The 18,606-nt window shown below is 38.2% G+C and overlaps 1 protein-coding gene across 2 annotated transcripts in view; it reads left to right on the top strand.

The window, feature by feature from the left end:
• The window catches only part of TMOD2 (tropomodulin 2), a 73,379-nt gene extending 61,254 nt beyond the window's left edge, over positions 1-12,125 (top strand). For both annotated transcript variants that reach the window (XM_058294190.2, XM_058294192.1), the window contains 2 exons: positions 2,798-2,942; positions 4,740-12,125. In XM_058294190.2, coding sequence (XP_058150173.1) covers positions 2,798-2,942; positions 4,740-4,774 — 180 coding nt within the window. In that variant the 3' untranslated portion in view covers positions 4,775-12,125. The remainder of the gene's footprint in view (positions 1-2,797; positions 2,943-4,739) is intronic.
• The last annotated feature ends 6,481 nt before the right edge of the window (positions 12,126-18,606 follow it).

Raw genomic sequence — 18,606 nt, 5'->3', positions numbered from 1 at the left:
GGGTCAAGGAGGCCCGGGGTTTGAACCGCGGACCTCCCATGTGGTAGATGGATGCCCTATCCACTGGGCCAAGTCCCCTTCCCTCCTTCTGTTCTTTCAAGGATGTCACAGGATGCTCTTCTGATCTCTTAGAGCACCCAAACTGATGCTTTAGGTAGCTCTGGGTGATTACTAATTACCCTGTAACCTGAGCTGACTCGAGGAGCTCCTTACTCTGCCTCCATCTTACTGGTTGTTGGTATATTACCTTTTAAAAATTATTTAAAAATTGCATGACAAAAATAGACTGACAGAGCAATAGATACATCTGGAAACCAACTCTAGTACATGTGAGAATTTTGCAAATCAGTCATGGAACAATTTCCCAGCAGTTTAGCACAAAATTAAGTTGGGTCTCTGTCTTGTTTCTTTTAATAAAATAAATACCAAATGAAATGAAGGTTTAAATGCTAAACTATATGAAATCATAAAAACAAATGTAAGGAAGAGCAGTAGAGAGGCTTCCTAAACATGTAAAATCAGAAGACTGATAAATTTGACCATGTAAAAATGAAAAAAATTATAATAAAAGACAAACTCAAAAAATTTTCAGTACATTCAACAAAAGACAAATTTCCATGTGTAAAAGAAACTTCAAACTGGGGAGTAGATGCAGCTCAAACAGTTGAGCACCAGCCTCCCACCTGGGTGGTGCTGGGTTAGGTTTCCCATGCTCCCTAAAGAAGATAGACAGGGAAACGGACTTTGGCCCAGTGGTTAGGGTGTCCGTCTACCACATGGGAGGTCCGCGGTTCAAGCCCCGGGCCTCCTTGACCCGTGTGGAGCTGGCCCAAGCGCAGTGCTGATGTGCGCAAGGAGTGCCGTGCTACACAGGGGTGTCCCCCGCGTAGGGGAGCCCCACGCGCAAGGAGTGCACCCATAAGGAGAGCCGCCCAGCGCGAAGGAGGGAGCAGCCTGCCGAGGAATGGCGCCGCCCACACTTCCCGTGCTGCTGACGACAACAGAAGCGGACAAAGAAACAAGACGCAGCAAAAAGACACAGAAAACAGACAACCGGGGGAGGGGAGGGGAATTAAATAAATAATTAATTAATTTAAAAAAAAAAAAAGAAGACAGACAATGAGCAAAACAAATGAGCAGGGAATAATGTGGCTCAAGCAGTTGAGCACCTGCCTCCCCATGGGAGGTCCTGGGTTCAGTTCCTAGTGCTTCCTAAAGAAAAAATGAGCAGACAGTGAGCAAAAACAATGAGCAAACAGATGAGGGACCTATCTCAGAGGTGGAGGGGGTAAAGAAACTTACTAATCAGGAAATACAGGAGCCATAAGCTGGTAGAAAAGTGGGCAAATGGCATAGATTGGTAGTTTCCACAAAAAGAAATATATATGACCATAAGCATAAGAAAATTAGTCTTTTTCATAATTTGAGAAATGTAAATTAAAGCAAATGAATATAAGTGAAATATAATTTTTCACCTATTGGATTGGCAAACATTAAAAAGACTGATAATATCTCATGTGAGCAAGGGTGGGAAAACTAACTTTCATACATTGCTAGCAGGAGTAAAAATTATTATAACCTTTGAGGGCAGTTCAGTAATACATCAAAATTTGACACAAGCTTACCCTTGGGCCCAGCTATAATTTGCCATCCTGGCATACTTGTAGAAATGGTCAAGGATATGCTGTGTATACAAGGGAAGTTCATTGTTAGGAATAGGAAAAGGGAAAGCAATGTAACTGTAAATCAGTAGGATCTAGCTAAATAAATTATGATACATCACTACAGTGGAATGCTATACAGCTGTCATAGGGAAAGGTGAGTATATATTTACCAATATAAAAAGATACCTTTAATATAATATAAGAAATGAAAAGTAAAACATGTTTCAAGTAAGTATTCTAGTATAATCCATTTAAGTGAAAAAAGCATTGATGTTCATGTGATTGTGTAGATACATAGATGCAAGGAAAATGATTAGAAGACTGCATACTATGTGCTGAATTGGCATTTTCTATAGGGAGTGAGAATATTGGGAATGGGGCTTTTATATTTTATACACATTTTGCCTTTTCTAAGCAAGTCTTTTTACTTTAAAAATGTAATGAATGCATTATGAAAAATGGACTCTGTCCCTTAAATTTGTCTTAAATTCCTATTTTTATATGCCCCCATTTAAAATAAAAACTCTATTTTTAATTTAATATCTTATATCCCAACTTAAAAAAAAAACACACCTCTTCCCACCATTTTTAGACACCGGGGATTTTCCTGTAACCCTATAACCCTCTTCAGTGTTGGATAATTCAACTGTCAGTGCACATGGTTCAAACCACAATACAACCTCTTTGGAACCACCTCATGAGATTCTATTCTGAATCCCAGAAGAGAAAATTCAGTAATTGGATTGATTGCAATAAGACAGTTTCACTATTTAAAAAAAAACACCCTGTGTTGAAACCACAGCTACTGGGGTTAATTGGAAACAACAAACATAGTTTAGCTTTAATTTCGCCTCTGGAATCATCTTTTCTTTCATAAGTAATTTGCTCAGTTTCTCAGTTTAGAACACCAGCAGATTCAGCTGTCTGCTGGATTTTGCTTCAAGACACCGAGCAGGCCATTCAAATGACTGGGAGAAAAAAAATTCTCAGGTGATTTTGTCCCTTTCACTTGAGACTTTTCTGCCCTTTGCCTTTTTGTCCCAAAAAGTGGGCATATGTCTTTCCTGTGCAAGTAACTTTCCTCTTCCTTCTTGATTGTCCTGTGTGTGTGTGTGTCTGTAACCCCAAACCAGAGACAACAGTTGGGAACGGCTGTAGAAATGGAAATTGCCCAGATGCTCGAGGAGAATTCAAGGATCCTCAAGTTTGGATACCAGTTTACCAAACAAGGGCCAAGAACACGGGTGGCAGCTGCCATCACAAAGAATAATGACCTGGGTAATGTCACAGTAACTGTGTGCTTTTAGCGATTAGAAGAGCATGATGACCATTCAGATAGAACATCAAACATTCCATTGACCCCTGGTGTCATTTAACCCTTCATCAAAAGCCCAGCATTTGTTTCATCATTGCATTCTCTCAAAAGGAACTCTTCTTTTTTTCCCAGTCAGACTTTGATTTTTTCTCATTTGCTTCTCACTTACTTCTTACATATAATCATAATCACCTTCAGTTGTTATCTACACCAGAAGATGGAGGCAGTGATGCAGAAATTCTCAGTTCACTTATGTTTGGCTTGTGTGTCAAACATATTTAACATGTGGCTGTAATGGGTTTGTCTGATATTTTGGTGATTTATCTGTGAAATATAGTAAAGAAGCCATGTTATGAAGGTGAAAATTAGAAGTTGCTGAAAAGTTTTTTTAGTTAGCCATGATTTAATTTTTTCTGCTGCCTACTTTTTGCTGAGATTCCACATTTCTTCTTTTAGGCTAAATTGGGATGGGATGTGTCCTGTTCAACACAGCAGAATGGGACAGATTAGGAAGGCTTGGTCTGGGGACATCCCAGTCACCTAGAGCAGCATGGCAAAAGGACATCCAGGAGCAGACTGTGTGCTTGTCAAGCACTCAGTCAGCCAAGTGCAGGCTTCATCCCCTAGTGGGAGGGTCAGGGCCAGATGCCAGGCCTTGGACCAGAGGACTGGCAAGAATAGAGTAAGGTTCTCCACCAAGTATAGTGCTGGCCACAGGGAGGATTCAGAGAGTGGGTGAGATGGAAGCCAGGGGATAGAACCAGAAGGCTGTGGATGAAGGTTAGTGTCCAATCTCCTGCCCAGCCACGGTGCGGTGTATGGCATCTGAGAGGGTGGCCAGACATACGGCAGTGCTTATTTATGGGGTGCAGAGAGTGAAGCCAAGGGGCAGCCTAGCAAACATAGTCTGCTTTGGGGAAGGGTGGAGGTGACAGTCAGAAATCACTTAGGAAAAGCAAATTGGGTCCATGAACAGTTTTGTCTAATTTCTTGCCATTTAGGTACAAGTAGACCAGGTTGTTTAAAGTGGAAAGTTTAGGGAAAGACAACTGCCAGAGTGCCTTGTTACCAAATCCGAGAAAGTTATAAGGAGTAGCCTTCTTCCTAGAGACCAGAAGAACCTCCAGATGGGGGGAAAGGAGCATTAAAGCGGGAAGAAAAGGGTTGCAGAAACTAGGAAGCAGTCTGAGCAATTTCTTTGATGCTAAGAACCCCACTTAATATAACCTTAATCTCTGAGTTTGCTTGCTATTTAAATTATGCCTTCTTTGGAGGCTGGAATTGGTGGGTTTTTATTTAGAGCAGGTTTAGGCACCTTGAACTTCTGTTTGCAGCTTCCCATGGTAATCAGAATTAAATAGGTTGTGATCGTATCAACCAAGGAAGTTAGTCAATCTAGTTGGTGCCTGAGTTGCACAGAAGCTAAGAGGAAGATCTACTTTAGATAAATCTCAAAGTTTACTGTTTAATGGTTCCATTCTGGACCGTCTACTTTAAAAAAATGTGAAAATTCTGACATTCAAATTCCCAACTATCAGACAAACTTATATTTAGATGTAAATTCCAAAAATGTCAATTCTACCAGACACTGGATTATTTTATCATTTCCATTTATTTCCATGGGTAATTGAGTTTTGAAATTTAAGATGACTGCATCCTCAAGTGTCTGCACTTGCCATTTTGTTCCATCAGTGTTGTTTGTCTGGAATTTAAGGAATATTCCTTTAATTATTTTTTATCTTAATTTCTTTCTTACCTAGTTCGTAAGAAACGAGTTGAAGGAGACCGAAGGTAAACTTCCCATAAGAAGAGAAGTTTCACCAAGGCAGCTGTTAAATGGCCATTTAAAAACAAACAAAAACTCTTCTCCTTCCCAGTCGGGACCATTTTATCAAAGGTTCTTCATTTCCGTTAACCACACAACTAATTTTTTTTTCCCTTTTTTAGCACTGCTTATTTATCTTGGATTTTTAATATATACAATTGTTTTATTTGCTCATGGGCACCTCTAAAAACTTGGACAAGTGGACTCATGCAGATCTTAGAAAGTGACAACAGTTGAAAATGATTTTACCCACTTTCATATGGGGTTCTCTTGCTTTATTATGTGAATTTTTTTTTAAATCACGGAAAAGAAATTACTATAAAAAAATGTGTTTTTAACTGTTATTATGATAGAGGCCTATCTCTGTTTACATGCATAGCTTCGAGTTAGGCTGAAGGCATCAGAGTGTTCCGCTGACCAGATAAGAAGTTAGTATTGCCAATCTTTCTTAGGGTGAGAAAATGTAACCAACTTAGCACAAATTCTCCCTTAGTGACAGAAAAATCACTAAGTGCACATGCCCCATTGATCGAAGATCAGTGGTATCATCTTCATAAAAGCTAGACAGCATTATGATACATAAACACAGCATTAACAAATAAGTATAAAATATTTATTGACCCACGAATATAGTTTCAAGCCAGACTCACAGATAGCAAAATGAATTATGTTCACCTTTACTAACTATTCAACATAAATTGGATCTTGAATGTGATTCTAATGAATAACTATTTATGATGCTGTTTTAAAATTTTCCAGACATGATAGGAAATTTTGAAATTTTAGTAAGAAGGAGGCTTTGAAACAATACATTCTTAAATAAAACCATAATAATTTGCACCTTAATCAAAGTTGTCTGACATACATGATTGCATTATTTTGGCAATTTTTATAAGCATATATTGTGTTATCCATCGAGATCACAGAATGAAATGTGAACATTCTGGTTAATTATATAGATGTTTTGTTTATATGGCAGGATCTATCCAGAAATTTGCAAACATCAAGAAAAATGTGAATTCTGACTTACAGATGTTTGTCATCTACGACTGAGATGATTACATTTTAGTGTACATTAGTCTTTTAAGCTAATAGTGCAACACTAAGTGAAAGAAACCCGTGGCTACAGCCTTTGGCCTAAGTTCACCTGCCTTGACATCTGTCAGTGCCTGAGGCTGTGCTAGGTGGGTGGCACTCTGACATTTCCTTAGGGACCACTTCCTCCCTCCCTTCTTTCCTTCTTCCCTCTCATTCTTTTTTCTTCGGTTTTCTAATTCTGAGCCTTGTAAAGTGACATCTCTTGTGCTGATGACACCTGGAGCTAAAGACATTGCTGACCCTGTCAGAAAGTAGGCCCATTCCAGAATTTGTTTAGTAACTGAGTATTCCTGAGGTACTTGGTAGCAGTAAAAGAAGTTAATGGAAAAAGAATGAGTATTTTATTCCATTTAGCTTATAAAGTTCAGGATACTGCTTGGATACACTTTTAAAAACTGATCATTTACCTGTTATTATCAATATCCAAATCTATGTCTCCAAAAGCCTTTGAAACATCATTTTCCTGATAATTTTTGCATTTATAGGGGTCAGTGAGCAGAACGTGCCGACATTTTTGGAAGCCTAAAAATTTTAGTTCACTGCTACATCTCCCTGTCTACCTAAAAAACATAGTAAATTCTATTTGATGGCCTTTAGCCTGATTTTCCCTGCCCTCCCACCCATTTAGGAGTGGTGTGTTAGCAGTGACTCATACAGGCTTGCCAATTGTTAAATTTTCAAGAATTTTGCAAGCTGGTTGTTGAAAAGTAAATTATATAAATTTACAGTTAAATAAATTATAGTAAGACCAAAAGAAGTAAATACTCAAAAATACTGCATTTAACTATTTTTTTTGCTTTCAAGATTATTTCCATCTGCTAGGTCTGTCTGGTGGAAACACTGCGTAATGGTGTGCCACTGCACATCTCTTCCCAGCTGCATGTTCAGGAACTTCCTGCTGGTAGCTTGAAACTGTCATGGGAGGAATATTTACACTTCAGAAAGGGAAATTAGCAAATGTTACAAATCAGGGTTTTCTCCTAGATTAGTGGTTCAACATTCATCAGCACACCACTGGGTGAAATGTATAAAAAATATTGTTTGTATACATATCTTTTGCTTACATGTTGCCAAAGAGGAGAACATTTCTTTTGGGTCTCTTTTCTCCTACCCCTTTAGATTTGCTGCAGACCTCTTTAAGTGCAGAGTCTCTACCCCTCCAAATAAGCCTTTTTCCTTTTCTCACTTATTCTTTCTTACCTTCATCCCTAAGAAATCTTGTACCCTCCAGAATATTCCCTGAAGCCCCAGGGTTCTGAAGAATGAGGACAAAGCAGTTATGACAAACATTGGCAGAAAACAAAAAAAAAATCTAATTTTGACCATGACTGTTTCTATTGGACAAACAGTCTTTGATAGTATTAAAGCAAGGTAATGGGACATTATCAAAATGCTAGACTGGTTTTACCTTATAAAATAGTTAGATCACATGTAATGGAGTCCCAGAAATCAAACATTTTTATTACTAAACAGTTTATCATTATCCATGTTTTTAAAATAGTGTGAAAGGTGACATTTCCATGAGTATTCACATATTAAAAATAACTCTAAGGCGATAACCTTAGGTTTTTGGAAATCTATAAATCATTTACTTATCCCAGGATTCCATCTCCCATCTACCTGAAATATGTAAGTGAAAGCTTTTTCATGATCATGAACTGATTGATTCTTTGTCATCATTGTGACAGGGTATAATGTATATAAAATATTTTTATGTGCATATGTTTTGGTTTTGCCAACTATTGTGTTGAGATATTTGGCAATGTCTGGACAGTTGATTGAAGGGAAACGCTGTCTTCCCAGGCCCATCTCCCTTCCCCTCTGAGAGTTTTGCAAGCCCAAGTTAAGTGTAAAATCACTCATCTGGTCTTGTGGGCTCATAACACCAACACCTATCACAGCATGTGTGGAAGAAGACTTTTAGGAGATAAATTTTGGAACTCTAGACATACAATTAGTCCAACATTGCATCTGCCTAAAGTGTGTAATGGAAGCTGTTTATCCTCATCAGGATGATAAAGTCCCTTCCTCTCATCTTTGTAAATAAATGTTGTGTGTGTGTGTGTGTGTGTGTATGTATTGCCAAACATCTAAGTCAATATTTGGCTACATCTGGACAACTGATTGAAAGGAGGCACTCTTTCCCTAATCCCACTTCCTTTGCCCTTTTAAGAGTTGTTGCAGAAGATGACTCTTAGGATATAAATATTAGGAGTCTAAAAGTCATTTACTTGTTCTTGTACCAAATCTCCCCTTCTGCCTAAAGTGTGTATAAGTGGAAGCTCTTTCATCATCATCAGCATGATTAAGTCAACTTCTTTCCACCTTTGGGAGGACAAATTGTATATAAATATTTTGTGCATAGCTCACCAAATACTGTAATGCAGTGTTTGGCTACATCTGGACAACTAATTGAAGGGAGATGCTTTCTCCTGGTTCCTCTTCCCTTTGCCCCTCTCAGAGTTGCTACAGACCCAGGTTGGGGAGAGAATCCCTAACCTGGAGGGGCATGTGCAGCTCACTCATCATAGAGCATGTAGTTCATCTTAAAATAAAAGCCCATATTCACTTAAAAACTTAGAAGTCATCCCAATGTCTATATCCCTCAGACCAATTTCCCTACAAGGAAGACTGGCAAACCAGATAAAAAGAAGAGCCATTTTGCAGGTGGAAACATGGCCCCGGGCCGGGCACTACGTTAGGGAGCTCGGTGTGCTCTGAATAACTGCCATATGAGCATTTCAGACACCCAGACTTAGAGCTGGTATTAAGTATCAGCGTTTTAAATTTAAATAGCCCTCTAGAATTTACAAAAGAGTTTGTGGATATTTCCCTTTTTTTCATGGTTATGTGTTCTGTCCTCTCCTAGGCACTGTGAGGAGACAAAGCATAAAAATTCTTGATTTAATTTAATTTTATATGTGTTTCTGGGTTTGGGGGATAAAGTGGGTGCCTTTTTGAAAAGTATATACTGTCTTTGGTTTAAATATTTATAGCACCAGCAAAAATGGGCAGAGCTGATATGTTGTGAACACTGGGTTCTGTAGTATATTGCCTAACTTCAGGGGAACTGTTTCAGTAGTCAAGTTTAAAATCATCCTGAAGCTTCCTTTATCTCTTCCACTAATGATGTACAATAGCTATTTTCATTTTAATGAGCAGAAAACTAAGAGGAAACATCTTAGCTCTGCCTTCCAGTAGGAATTCCCATGCAACTCCCCTTATTGTTCCTCATTTCCTATATCCCTACCCCTTACCCTATCCTCAAAGCTAAAGGATTGAGATGCACCCAAAAGAAAGGTGTGGGAGTACTTGGAAGAATCAGGCTGAGTTCACTGAATGAAAATCATGTAATCAGGCCTCCTGGTAACAAACCACCAAGGGAAAAGTGCCCGGATCCTTAAGACACATTATGGTTTTCCTTCTCCTCAAATCTAGATCAGGTTGGAGTTTATTTTACGGTTCAGGAGTTTAGTAAGTAGAGGGACTAATGGAGGTGGGGCAGGAGGATTGAAATCCATGGTAGAACTAAGACCTCTTTTTACCTCTTTTCTGTTTCCCTATAACAGCATTGATTGAGAAATCATTAGGTGGATAGAGGAGGAGTTCCAAGTTTTAAATTTGTAACCTGACTCCGGGTACCCTCCTAGGAAGATTGTACATGTACCAGAGATTACCTCATTTTTGTGATGCATTGTTGACTTCAGAATGGGCACAGGAGAGGGATGAAGACAGACAAAGAAGGAATAACCAACTACACTTTTCTCTGCCATCTTCCATGGTAGTCATTCTGAGCACATTGGCAACTACTAGTTGGTATAGTGGAAGGGCACCATACTAATGGATTTGGGAACTGAATCCTGATTCCATCACTGACACTCAGCAGGTATAGGATCATGGGCAATTCATTAAATTGCCCACCAATTATACCCTATATGGGGGAAGAGCACTGGATTGGAGTCAAAAAACTTGGACGCTTACCTCCATACTTTGTTAGGTGGGTGACCTTGGGCAGACCACTTAATCTCTTAAGCCTAAGGCTCTTCAGCTATAAAATGGGAATAATATCTTAACTAACTACCTCATGAAGTTGTGGTGAGAATATAATCAGCTAATTGGATGAAAACACTATGTAATCTGGAACGCACTATACAAAAATGGGAGATCATTATTGTTACCCATTCACTAAGGTTTTCCACTTCGTCTTAAATCTATTTTATTTTCTTCCGGCCAACAACTACATCTTCCACATTTTTTTCAACTACGGGGCAATAGAAATGTGGATATGACATAGGAGGTTGGAATTATTTTACTTTCGCCACAGAGAAGGTGGGGGGGGGGGGTGCGGTTGTTATATATTAGCAATATAGTACCATAGGGTATTTTCCTGGGTCACTTTGCCAGTACCCTGGGAAATGGTTAGAACCTTGTGGAGGGCTTATACCTAGAAACATGGGGAAAGCAAACAGTGACCAAGAATTGAGGGGAGAGTCCAGAGCACTGCTGCCCACCCCCAGGGCTGCGGGGAGGCAAGACGTGAGGTTGACTGGAGCCTTGGGGCTCCAAGAATTTGTCTGATAGTGAAGGGGAGAAACTGCCACCTGGTGGGAGATCACCTCTCCTGGAAGCAGCTGCCTTGTTATCACCAGCAACCTTAGCCCTGGTCAGTATTATTTTCTGCTAAGAAAGGTATAGAAGCGTGTCCTTACAGGACTTTCATAAGCACTTGGAGGCAGGGACTATACCTCTTCAATATTTGTACCTTCAGTAGCATCTAATAAGGTGCCTTGAAAGTAGGTGCTTAATAAATGTTGCTTGAATCCAGTTGTACTCCCATGCTCAAGATTTATGCTCCATTGCCACCATGTGATATTTCTGGAAAATAATACTGATTTAGATGCCCATTTGGCAGTTACTAGTTATGTGTGACTTTGCACAAGACTGTCTTGTCTTCATTTCATCCGTAAAATGAAGTGAGTAGATTAGATGCTCTCTAAGGTCCCTTCCATCAACAAAACTTTACAATCACGTGATTGTAAAATGTTTCCATTGCCTCTGCATATGGGCGAGGGATTCCTTCATTGCAGTTTCATTGCCCTCCAGAAGCTTTGTTCAGGGAAGAGATTTGAACACTCCACAGGCAGTTACTTGTTCTTCAGCATTTTTAACTGTCTTTAGAATAGTTTTGAATGAGCAATGTTTCTGGAAGAATATTTTTGAATATCTAATATTTTCCTCAAAATTGATGGGGAAAGAGAGGAATTGCAAAGGAAATAGCACAGTAAAACATGCCATGTGTGAGAGCATGTTTCTGAGCACATTTGATGGGGTAACAGAGGGAAGCCCTTCAGAAGTGCACTGAGCACTCACAGGAAGGTGGCCCAGGTTTTAAATTTTTCCATGGATAATGTAGCAGCATGTAGATAGAAATTGGCTATATGATGATGTAAGGTGAATAGAAAAGGTGCTTTTTGAGGAAATTTTATTTTAGTACCAAACATTGCCAGTGACAATCTTTAGTTAAAAAAGAAATTATTCTGATCTAAAATTCTTATCTCTGCCATTTTGGTTTTTAAAAAAAAATACCACTGTATTCATGGAATAATATTGATGTTTTAATTAAGCCTTTATCTTAGTTATGTTTCATCTGGTCAAGGAAAACAAAAGAGCATTTATAATTGCATTAAAAAATGTAAAGTATTTGCATGCCACCAATCTGTACTATCTTGCTAGTTTGGATGCCTGTAATATGTGACTTTACGTATACCTGTATTGTTTAAGAGAACAAAAGAAATAATACTTATGTAAACTTATACTGGCAGCATTTATTTGGCGAAGCAGTTTTTCAAAAATTCACAGTTTCATTTTTTGTTTTCAAGTGTTTCAATCAAAGGTAGACAATGTATTACATTCACTAGGGAATTAAAGATGAATTTGCCTTTTAAATGTGAAGTTTAATATTGTGTGGGAAGCAAATATGTGATAGCAAAATGTATGAATTGTGAAATACCTTTACCCTGATTGGATCCCACTTGGCCCAGTTAGGTGCAATTTTTGGCCTTGTTGGAATTAGCCAGCCAGGCCTAATGCTAAGGTTTTGTTTGAATTAATAAAGCTCTTTCTGCTTTGAAAGATATAATGTACTCATTTGTGTCGGAATGAAATTTCCACATGAAAATGTAAAGAACATTGGGAATTAATAAACTCTTCATTTAACATGAAAGTAAAGACTGGTTTTATCTGGCAAATTTTTAGACACATTGCCTCTAACATAAATGGTTGGCATCAAGTTCTTATATTAAACGAGTGCATTTGCAGCATGAACTATGAAGTGCCCTCATTTTGAGGAAGATGAAAAGAAGTAGAGGGACAGCTAGAAATAGCCAGAAGGAAAAAAGAGAGCCCCTTATCAAAACAAAAAAGGACATATTTGACCCAACAGTTAAGAATTTGTCAGAATAAATGAGAGCAGGAATACAGATAATTCAAATAGGTTACATGTGTTATTTTGAATTCTTTAAATTAACCTTAGATTTACATTATAATATTGGTATGTGTGTTTTAGCTATTCTGGAAATTTATAACACTCAACATTAAAAATTTAAAAATTTTACTATAGAGGTTTGACCCTGGAAAAACAGGAAAAGCTCCTCTCCTGCCCTCCTACTCAATTCTGTCCCTACTCTTTGCATCTTGCTGAGAGTGAATTTCATCACTTCTAAGACCAGTGATGAGGTCCACCTAAGAAGCCCAGAGATCCTATGTCTAATTTCTGTTTGCTCTTTCATACTTTATCTTATACTACTAGAGTTATTATCTTGCTTAATGTAGTTTTTCTTTCGACCTATGGGATTGTAATGCATAGGGGTTACAGGAGTGGACTCTGGGGTCAGACATGCCTGGGTTCAAATGGCACTTCCAATAGTTGTGTGAGTTTATGCATAAATTACCTAATCTCAGTTTCTTCATCTGTGAAATAGGAACAACAATAGTACTACTTCATAGTAGTAGTCTTATGAGAATGGATGCATAAAACACTTGGAACAGTTACAGAAGGCACTTAGCCTGAATTCTAATCTAAATAAATGCCCATGGATATTAATGCCAACAAAGTTCTATTTTATGCTGACAATGACAAGAATTTAAGCAGTAATGAATCTTATTTTTTAATTTCCACTGTCCATTCATTCCCTGCTGGGGGGACAGACCCTCCCCCATGACTTTAAAAATTGAATATAAACAAGATAGAGCTGACTCGGGTGTTACTCCTTGATCCACCCTCTCATTTAGCTCAGCTCCTCATGACTTCTTTGCTATTTCAACCTGTTTATACTTGCTCTGCTTTGTGGGTACCCTCTTTTGGGTTGGGCAGTTTGGCTTTTTTGGAGTGACTCCTTGACTCTTGGATCTGTTGTGTATTAAATTTGATTCTGTTGTGGACCTCTGCCTCTCACTTTGCTAATTCAGCCTTTCTCTTTGCTTGCAAGGAGTGCTTCAAGCTCTATCTGCCACAGCTATTAACCCACTCACCAGCCTGCCAGTCAGAGAACATGATCAGATGCCCACAGTCTCTAGTAAGTGTCCCATGCATCACAGAGCCTCAGTAGGTACTGGATGTATGTGTGCTTGAATGAAGTTGGGCTATGCTTTGGGCACAACCAATCTAAGAAGGGAGGTGACTAAAAGATGTGCACAGGGGGGAGTAGATCCTGCATATTGTAGACCACTGAACTTATCAGTCCCAGGCAAAATTTTTGAAAAGTGTCTTATCCATTTTCATGAATTGTAAGCACTTAGAAGTGAAACACTGATCTCTAAAAGCCAATGGGAGAGTAAGTACTTTGACAGATTCAAAAATATCTGGGCAGGCTGAGGGATAAGCCTGTACCTGATCAATAACATTTAATAGAAGTAACAGTAAAATTTTTTACTTTTAACCCAAAGATGAATTGCAAAAAGATAGGTGGGGAAAATGTGACTTAATTGTCATCTGTGGAAGACTACTTTAGCTTAATGTCAATAAGAAGTGGAATGTGGCTGCTGAAAAGCTAACTCTGTCTCAAGCAACGTTAGAGAAAAAGTCTTGGTATTTGGCCAAAATCTACTATTTGGCCTTGGCCTGGGGCCTTTGCTTTTGGAATATCTACTTCAACACCATTTCCATCATGCTTGAACTTTGCCATGATTGGTGATTATGTGTTCATAAAAGTTACTGAGATCTCACTGGTCAGCAGTGTCTCTGATATGAAAAAAGTATATCATTTAGATTTGTTGTTGTAGGAATGTTCATTTTCAGATATAGGGAGAGATTCTAGATATAACCTGAGTGAAAAATCCCCGTTTATTTGTTGAAATAAATTTTATCAAAGTATAAATGTATGTTAACTCGCCAGATGAGTTAAATGCTGCAATAATTGTTGGCTGGAAATGTTTTATTTTATGCCCAAAAGCAATTAAAAACAATTATTAAGAACTTTTAAGATAGATAAATAAGTAGGAAATAGATGGACAATTAATACAAAATAGAGAATACATTAGCTCGATAACTTTGGAAAAACAGTATATCCTTGTTGAGCCAATAAATGTTTAAAAATTCTAAATAATGCATGAAAGAATAAGTAAAGATTAGCTCATATAATAACTCTGGTCTTTGTAAAAATGTTTGGTATACCTAGCACTAAAAAATTAAAGAAAATAGCCTTTGAAACTTGTCTTTAATTTTTAGTTAATTCCATTTAGGATGTGGGTCCTCTTCCATTCACAGCTGAAATATGCTTCTTTCATGACCAGAGAAGAGTCTAAAGGGTAACAATGCTGGGAAATTATTATTCCTATACATAGGTGTTAAACTTCACAATTTTAGCAACTAACATTTTTAATAAGAATACTAAAATAATGAAAATTTTTGGAAAAAATTCAGGTCTATTTGTGCATTCTAGAAGTTTATTCTTTAATAATGTTATTTGTCATCAACCTTGGCTTCAGCTAAAGAGTGATTTTAATTCTTGGGCCTATGGCATTTGGTGGGAATGTGTTTTCCCTCCACCTCCAATGAAAGCATAATGTATATAAAAAAAGGAGGAAAGGCAAAATTAATTCCAGCTGATGGCATTAGGGAAGTTTGAGTGAAGAACAGGCATTTGAAATCAACAGCAAAACATGAGGAGGCTTTAGCAGGCAGAGATGGGGTGATAGGGAAGGGCATTTCAGGCCAAAGAGTTTGCTTGAATCCCTTCTATAAAATTGTCTGCCCCCAGCCGTGGTATTTGTCTTCTCTAATTTCTACCTCCCACTGCTTAACCAACTCCAACCTCCCAGAATGAAATCCTTATTTTAATTTTAAATTTGTCTTTAAGTTTTCTCAGCTCTCCTATAAAATGTTGCTCTTAAATGCTTAAGTATGCCAAGACAGCTATTTCCTAAAGGAACCCTTTGACAACAAGAAAATTGCCTCTGGTATTAATTTGCATTTGATGATTCAGTGTGACATGCTTTATGATTACTCTAGCTGGAAGCTTTAAAGATATAACATGAATACAGCTTGCAATACATTAAGTAGAGTTGGAGTTTCATTTTATCAATCACTTTCACTCTAACCAAACCCTGAAATCTAATAGAAACCTTACCCTGCCCTTATCCAATGTTTTATCTAATAGTTTCAGGTTTGTTCTCTTTAATATGTTCTGTTTTCCATTATTTGAGATAGGATCAAACGCAGGGGGATACAATACCACTTATATTTCAAAGGACAATCTTTCAATGAATAGGTACTGTCGAATCAGCTTTTGCTAGGTAAGTCTACAGTAATAAACAGCCCAAAATTTCAGTCTATTTCTTGCTTGTATCACATGACAGCAGCTGTGGTAGGCCAAGGCTCTGATCCCGATTCCTGTGATTATCCTGCCATAACCCACTGAATGGACTGGGAGAGAGTGTAAACTACAACACAAACTATAATCCATGCTGTGTAGCCGTGCTCCAAAATGTACTCATCAAATGCAATGAATGTACCACACTAATGAAAGAAGTTGTCGATGTGGGAGGAATGGGGGGGTGCAGGGAGTGGGGTTTATAGGAACCTCTTGTATTTTTTAATGTAACATTTTGTTTGATCCATGTATCTTTAAAAAATAATAATAATTTTTTTTTTAAGTTAAAAAAAAAAAGACCCAAGCAGAAGCATAGCCTCTACTGAGACATGCCATTCTCTTGGCAAAGGGAGAGAGCAAGCAGGAAACAGCAATGATTCTTAAAGCTCCAACTCAGAGTTATCTTCTTGTCATTTCCACTCACATTTCATTGGCCAAAGCAATATTCATATTTGTAAGCCTTGTGGTTACAATATGATAAGATTTATCTGAAGAAAGAAGGAAAAACTCATCACTAGGTCATGGCCTGAAAATATCTACAGGATATGGGCCCTGCAAGTCACACAGCAAAGGCTAGAGCTGTTTGCTTCTTGTTCTTCTCATAGGAAAGAGGATGGCAAATATTTGGGAACAATATTTCAACCTACCACAGGCAGTTAGTAGATTTACCCTTTCACTTATATATATATCCATAAATAGAATCTTCAGTAATTGTGTTTTTCTAACTATAAGTGTAATCCATAAAGTTTAGTCCTTCAAAAAGAGAGCTCTGTCTCCATTTCAGGATGAGTTTCACTCAGTCTTATTCTCCTGTATAACCAACCCTCTCACATCTGGTTTTATGTTGGCATCAGGTCATGGCTGGCATTTACAACTGAACCTTTCTGGTTGTGTACCTTAAGATGAGAGCAGGAGGGGCAGAGAAGGAGTCAACATTCATTTATTTGCAAATATTCATTGAATACCTACTACGTGTCAGATATTGTTCTGGATGCTAGGGATACAGGGATGGGTAAACAAAGTCCTAATTGAGCTTATACGGAGTAAACATGAAATATAATGCTAGGTAGCAATAAGTGCTATGAAGACAAAGTAAGGAAAGGGGATAATGATGGGTAAGGTGATCAGAGAACACCTCTCAGGGGTGGCATCTGAGCAGAACCCTCATTCAAATGAGGGTTTGAACCTTGAATATCTGGAATGAAAAGCATAGTGCAAAGACCTCGATATACTAGGCATGACTGAGAACCCACAAGGAGGCGAGTGTAACTGGAGCAGAATGAGAGAGAGTACTAGAAGGAAATAAAATACTCATGTAAGGACTTGTAGCAAGTTGTTCTTTATTCTAAGTATGCTGGGAAGCCATGAGGAGTTTGGAGCAGGAAGGTGATATGATCTGATTTGTTTTTAAAAGACCATCCTGGCTGCTGGTACACAGAATAGATTGTAGCAAGAGAAATGGAGGGAAGCAGATGTGGCTCAACTGATAGAGCATCTGTGTACCATATGGAGGGCCCAGGGTTCAATCCCCAGGTAAGCTGGCTCACACACAGTGCTATGGCACGCAAGGAGTGCCCTGCCATGCAGGGGTGTCCCCTGCATAGGGGAGCCTCACACACAAGGAGTGTGCCCCACAAGGAGAGCTGCCCCATGTGAAAAAAGCGCAGCCTGTCCAGGAGTGGAGCTGCACACGCGGAGAGCTGATGCAGCAAGATGATGCAAAAAAAAGAGATGCAGTTTCCGAGTGCCACCGGATAATGCAAGTGGACGCAGAAGAACACACAGTGAATGGACATAGAGAGCAGACAATGGCGGGGAAGGAGAGAGAAATAAAATTTTTTTTAATCTAAAAAAAAAAGGAAGCAGCAGTGAGCGAAGTTCTATTTCTTACAGTTTTATCTAATACTAGGATTTATTCTTAACTCCTATGATCTCATTTAATTTTTAATACATACCAGTTTAGGATATTTGGCTTTGTAAGCCTCTGATTACAATTAGATAAAATTTGTATGAAGAAAGAAGGAAAAAAATCCATAACCATATTGCTTTATTTTAGAAAAAGGAACTAAAATAAGATGCATACATTTGTTAGGAAAAACTTAAAATGAATAGCTTAAAGAGAAAATACCTGAAATCTCTACCTATCACCCCATATTGGAAGCTCAGGGAGGAAAAAAATCACAGATTAAATCCAACTGATTACTGAACTAGACTGATTACTCTGCCTGAAGAGCAAAGCAAAAGCAGTCACATTTGCAGAGGAAAGTTATTCTTTAAAAAAAAAAAACATAGCTGATGGTCATGGGTCTAAAGTCTTGTCCTCTGATTTGCTTGTTCAGGAATTTCATTTTGTCAGTTTTCCAGGGGTGCTGCCTCAGAGGTGTAACTAGAATTCACAGGAGACTTGCTGGTAAGCTAGAATATCTATATATTAACATACTGAAAAATAAAGTTATCAAATAAAACTATTTATCTTACCCAGTCAGAGTACCATCTTCCATGGACTGTTAGAGGATTTTTTTCCATATACTTTGGACATGGTCATAGATTATTTGACTTTAAAGAACTTGTTGATATCTAGAAGACACATCAGTCTGATCAGTGGTGGAAATCACCCTAGAATTTGAGTTAGGATACCTGGGTTTCATTTCTGGATCTCCAACTTACTGAATATGTAATCCTGTGCAAGTTTTGTCTCTGAGTCTTAGCTTTCTAATGTGTAGAAATGGAAGCTACTAATATATTCTTTGTAGGGTACTTTGAGGGTTGAATGAGATAATATGAAATGCTCTTGGTATATGAATTGAGTACTCAATATTAATTGAATTAAATTCT

The sequence above is a fragment of the Dasypus novemcinctus genome, chromosome 3 (assembly GCF_030445035.2).
Source record: "Dasypus novemcinctus isolate mDasNov1 chromosome 3, mDasNov1.1.hap2, whole genome shotgun sequence".
NCBI lineage: Eukaryota > Metazoa > Chordata > Mammalia > Cingulata > Dasypodidae > Dasypus > Dasypus novemcinctus.
This window is presented reverse-complemented; position numbering and strand designations above follow the sequence as displayed.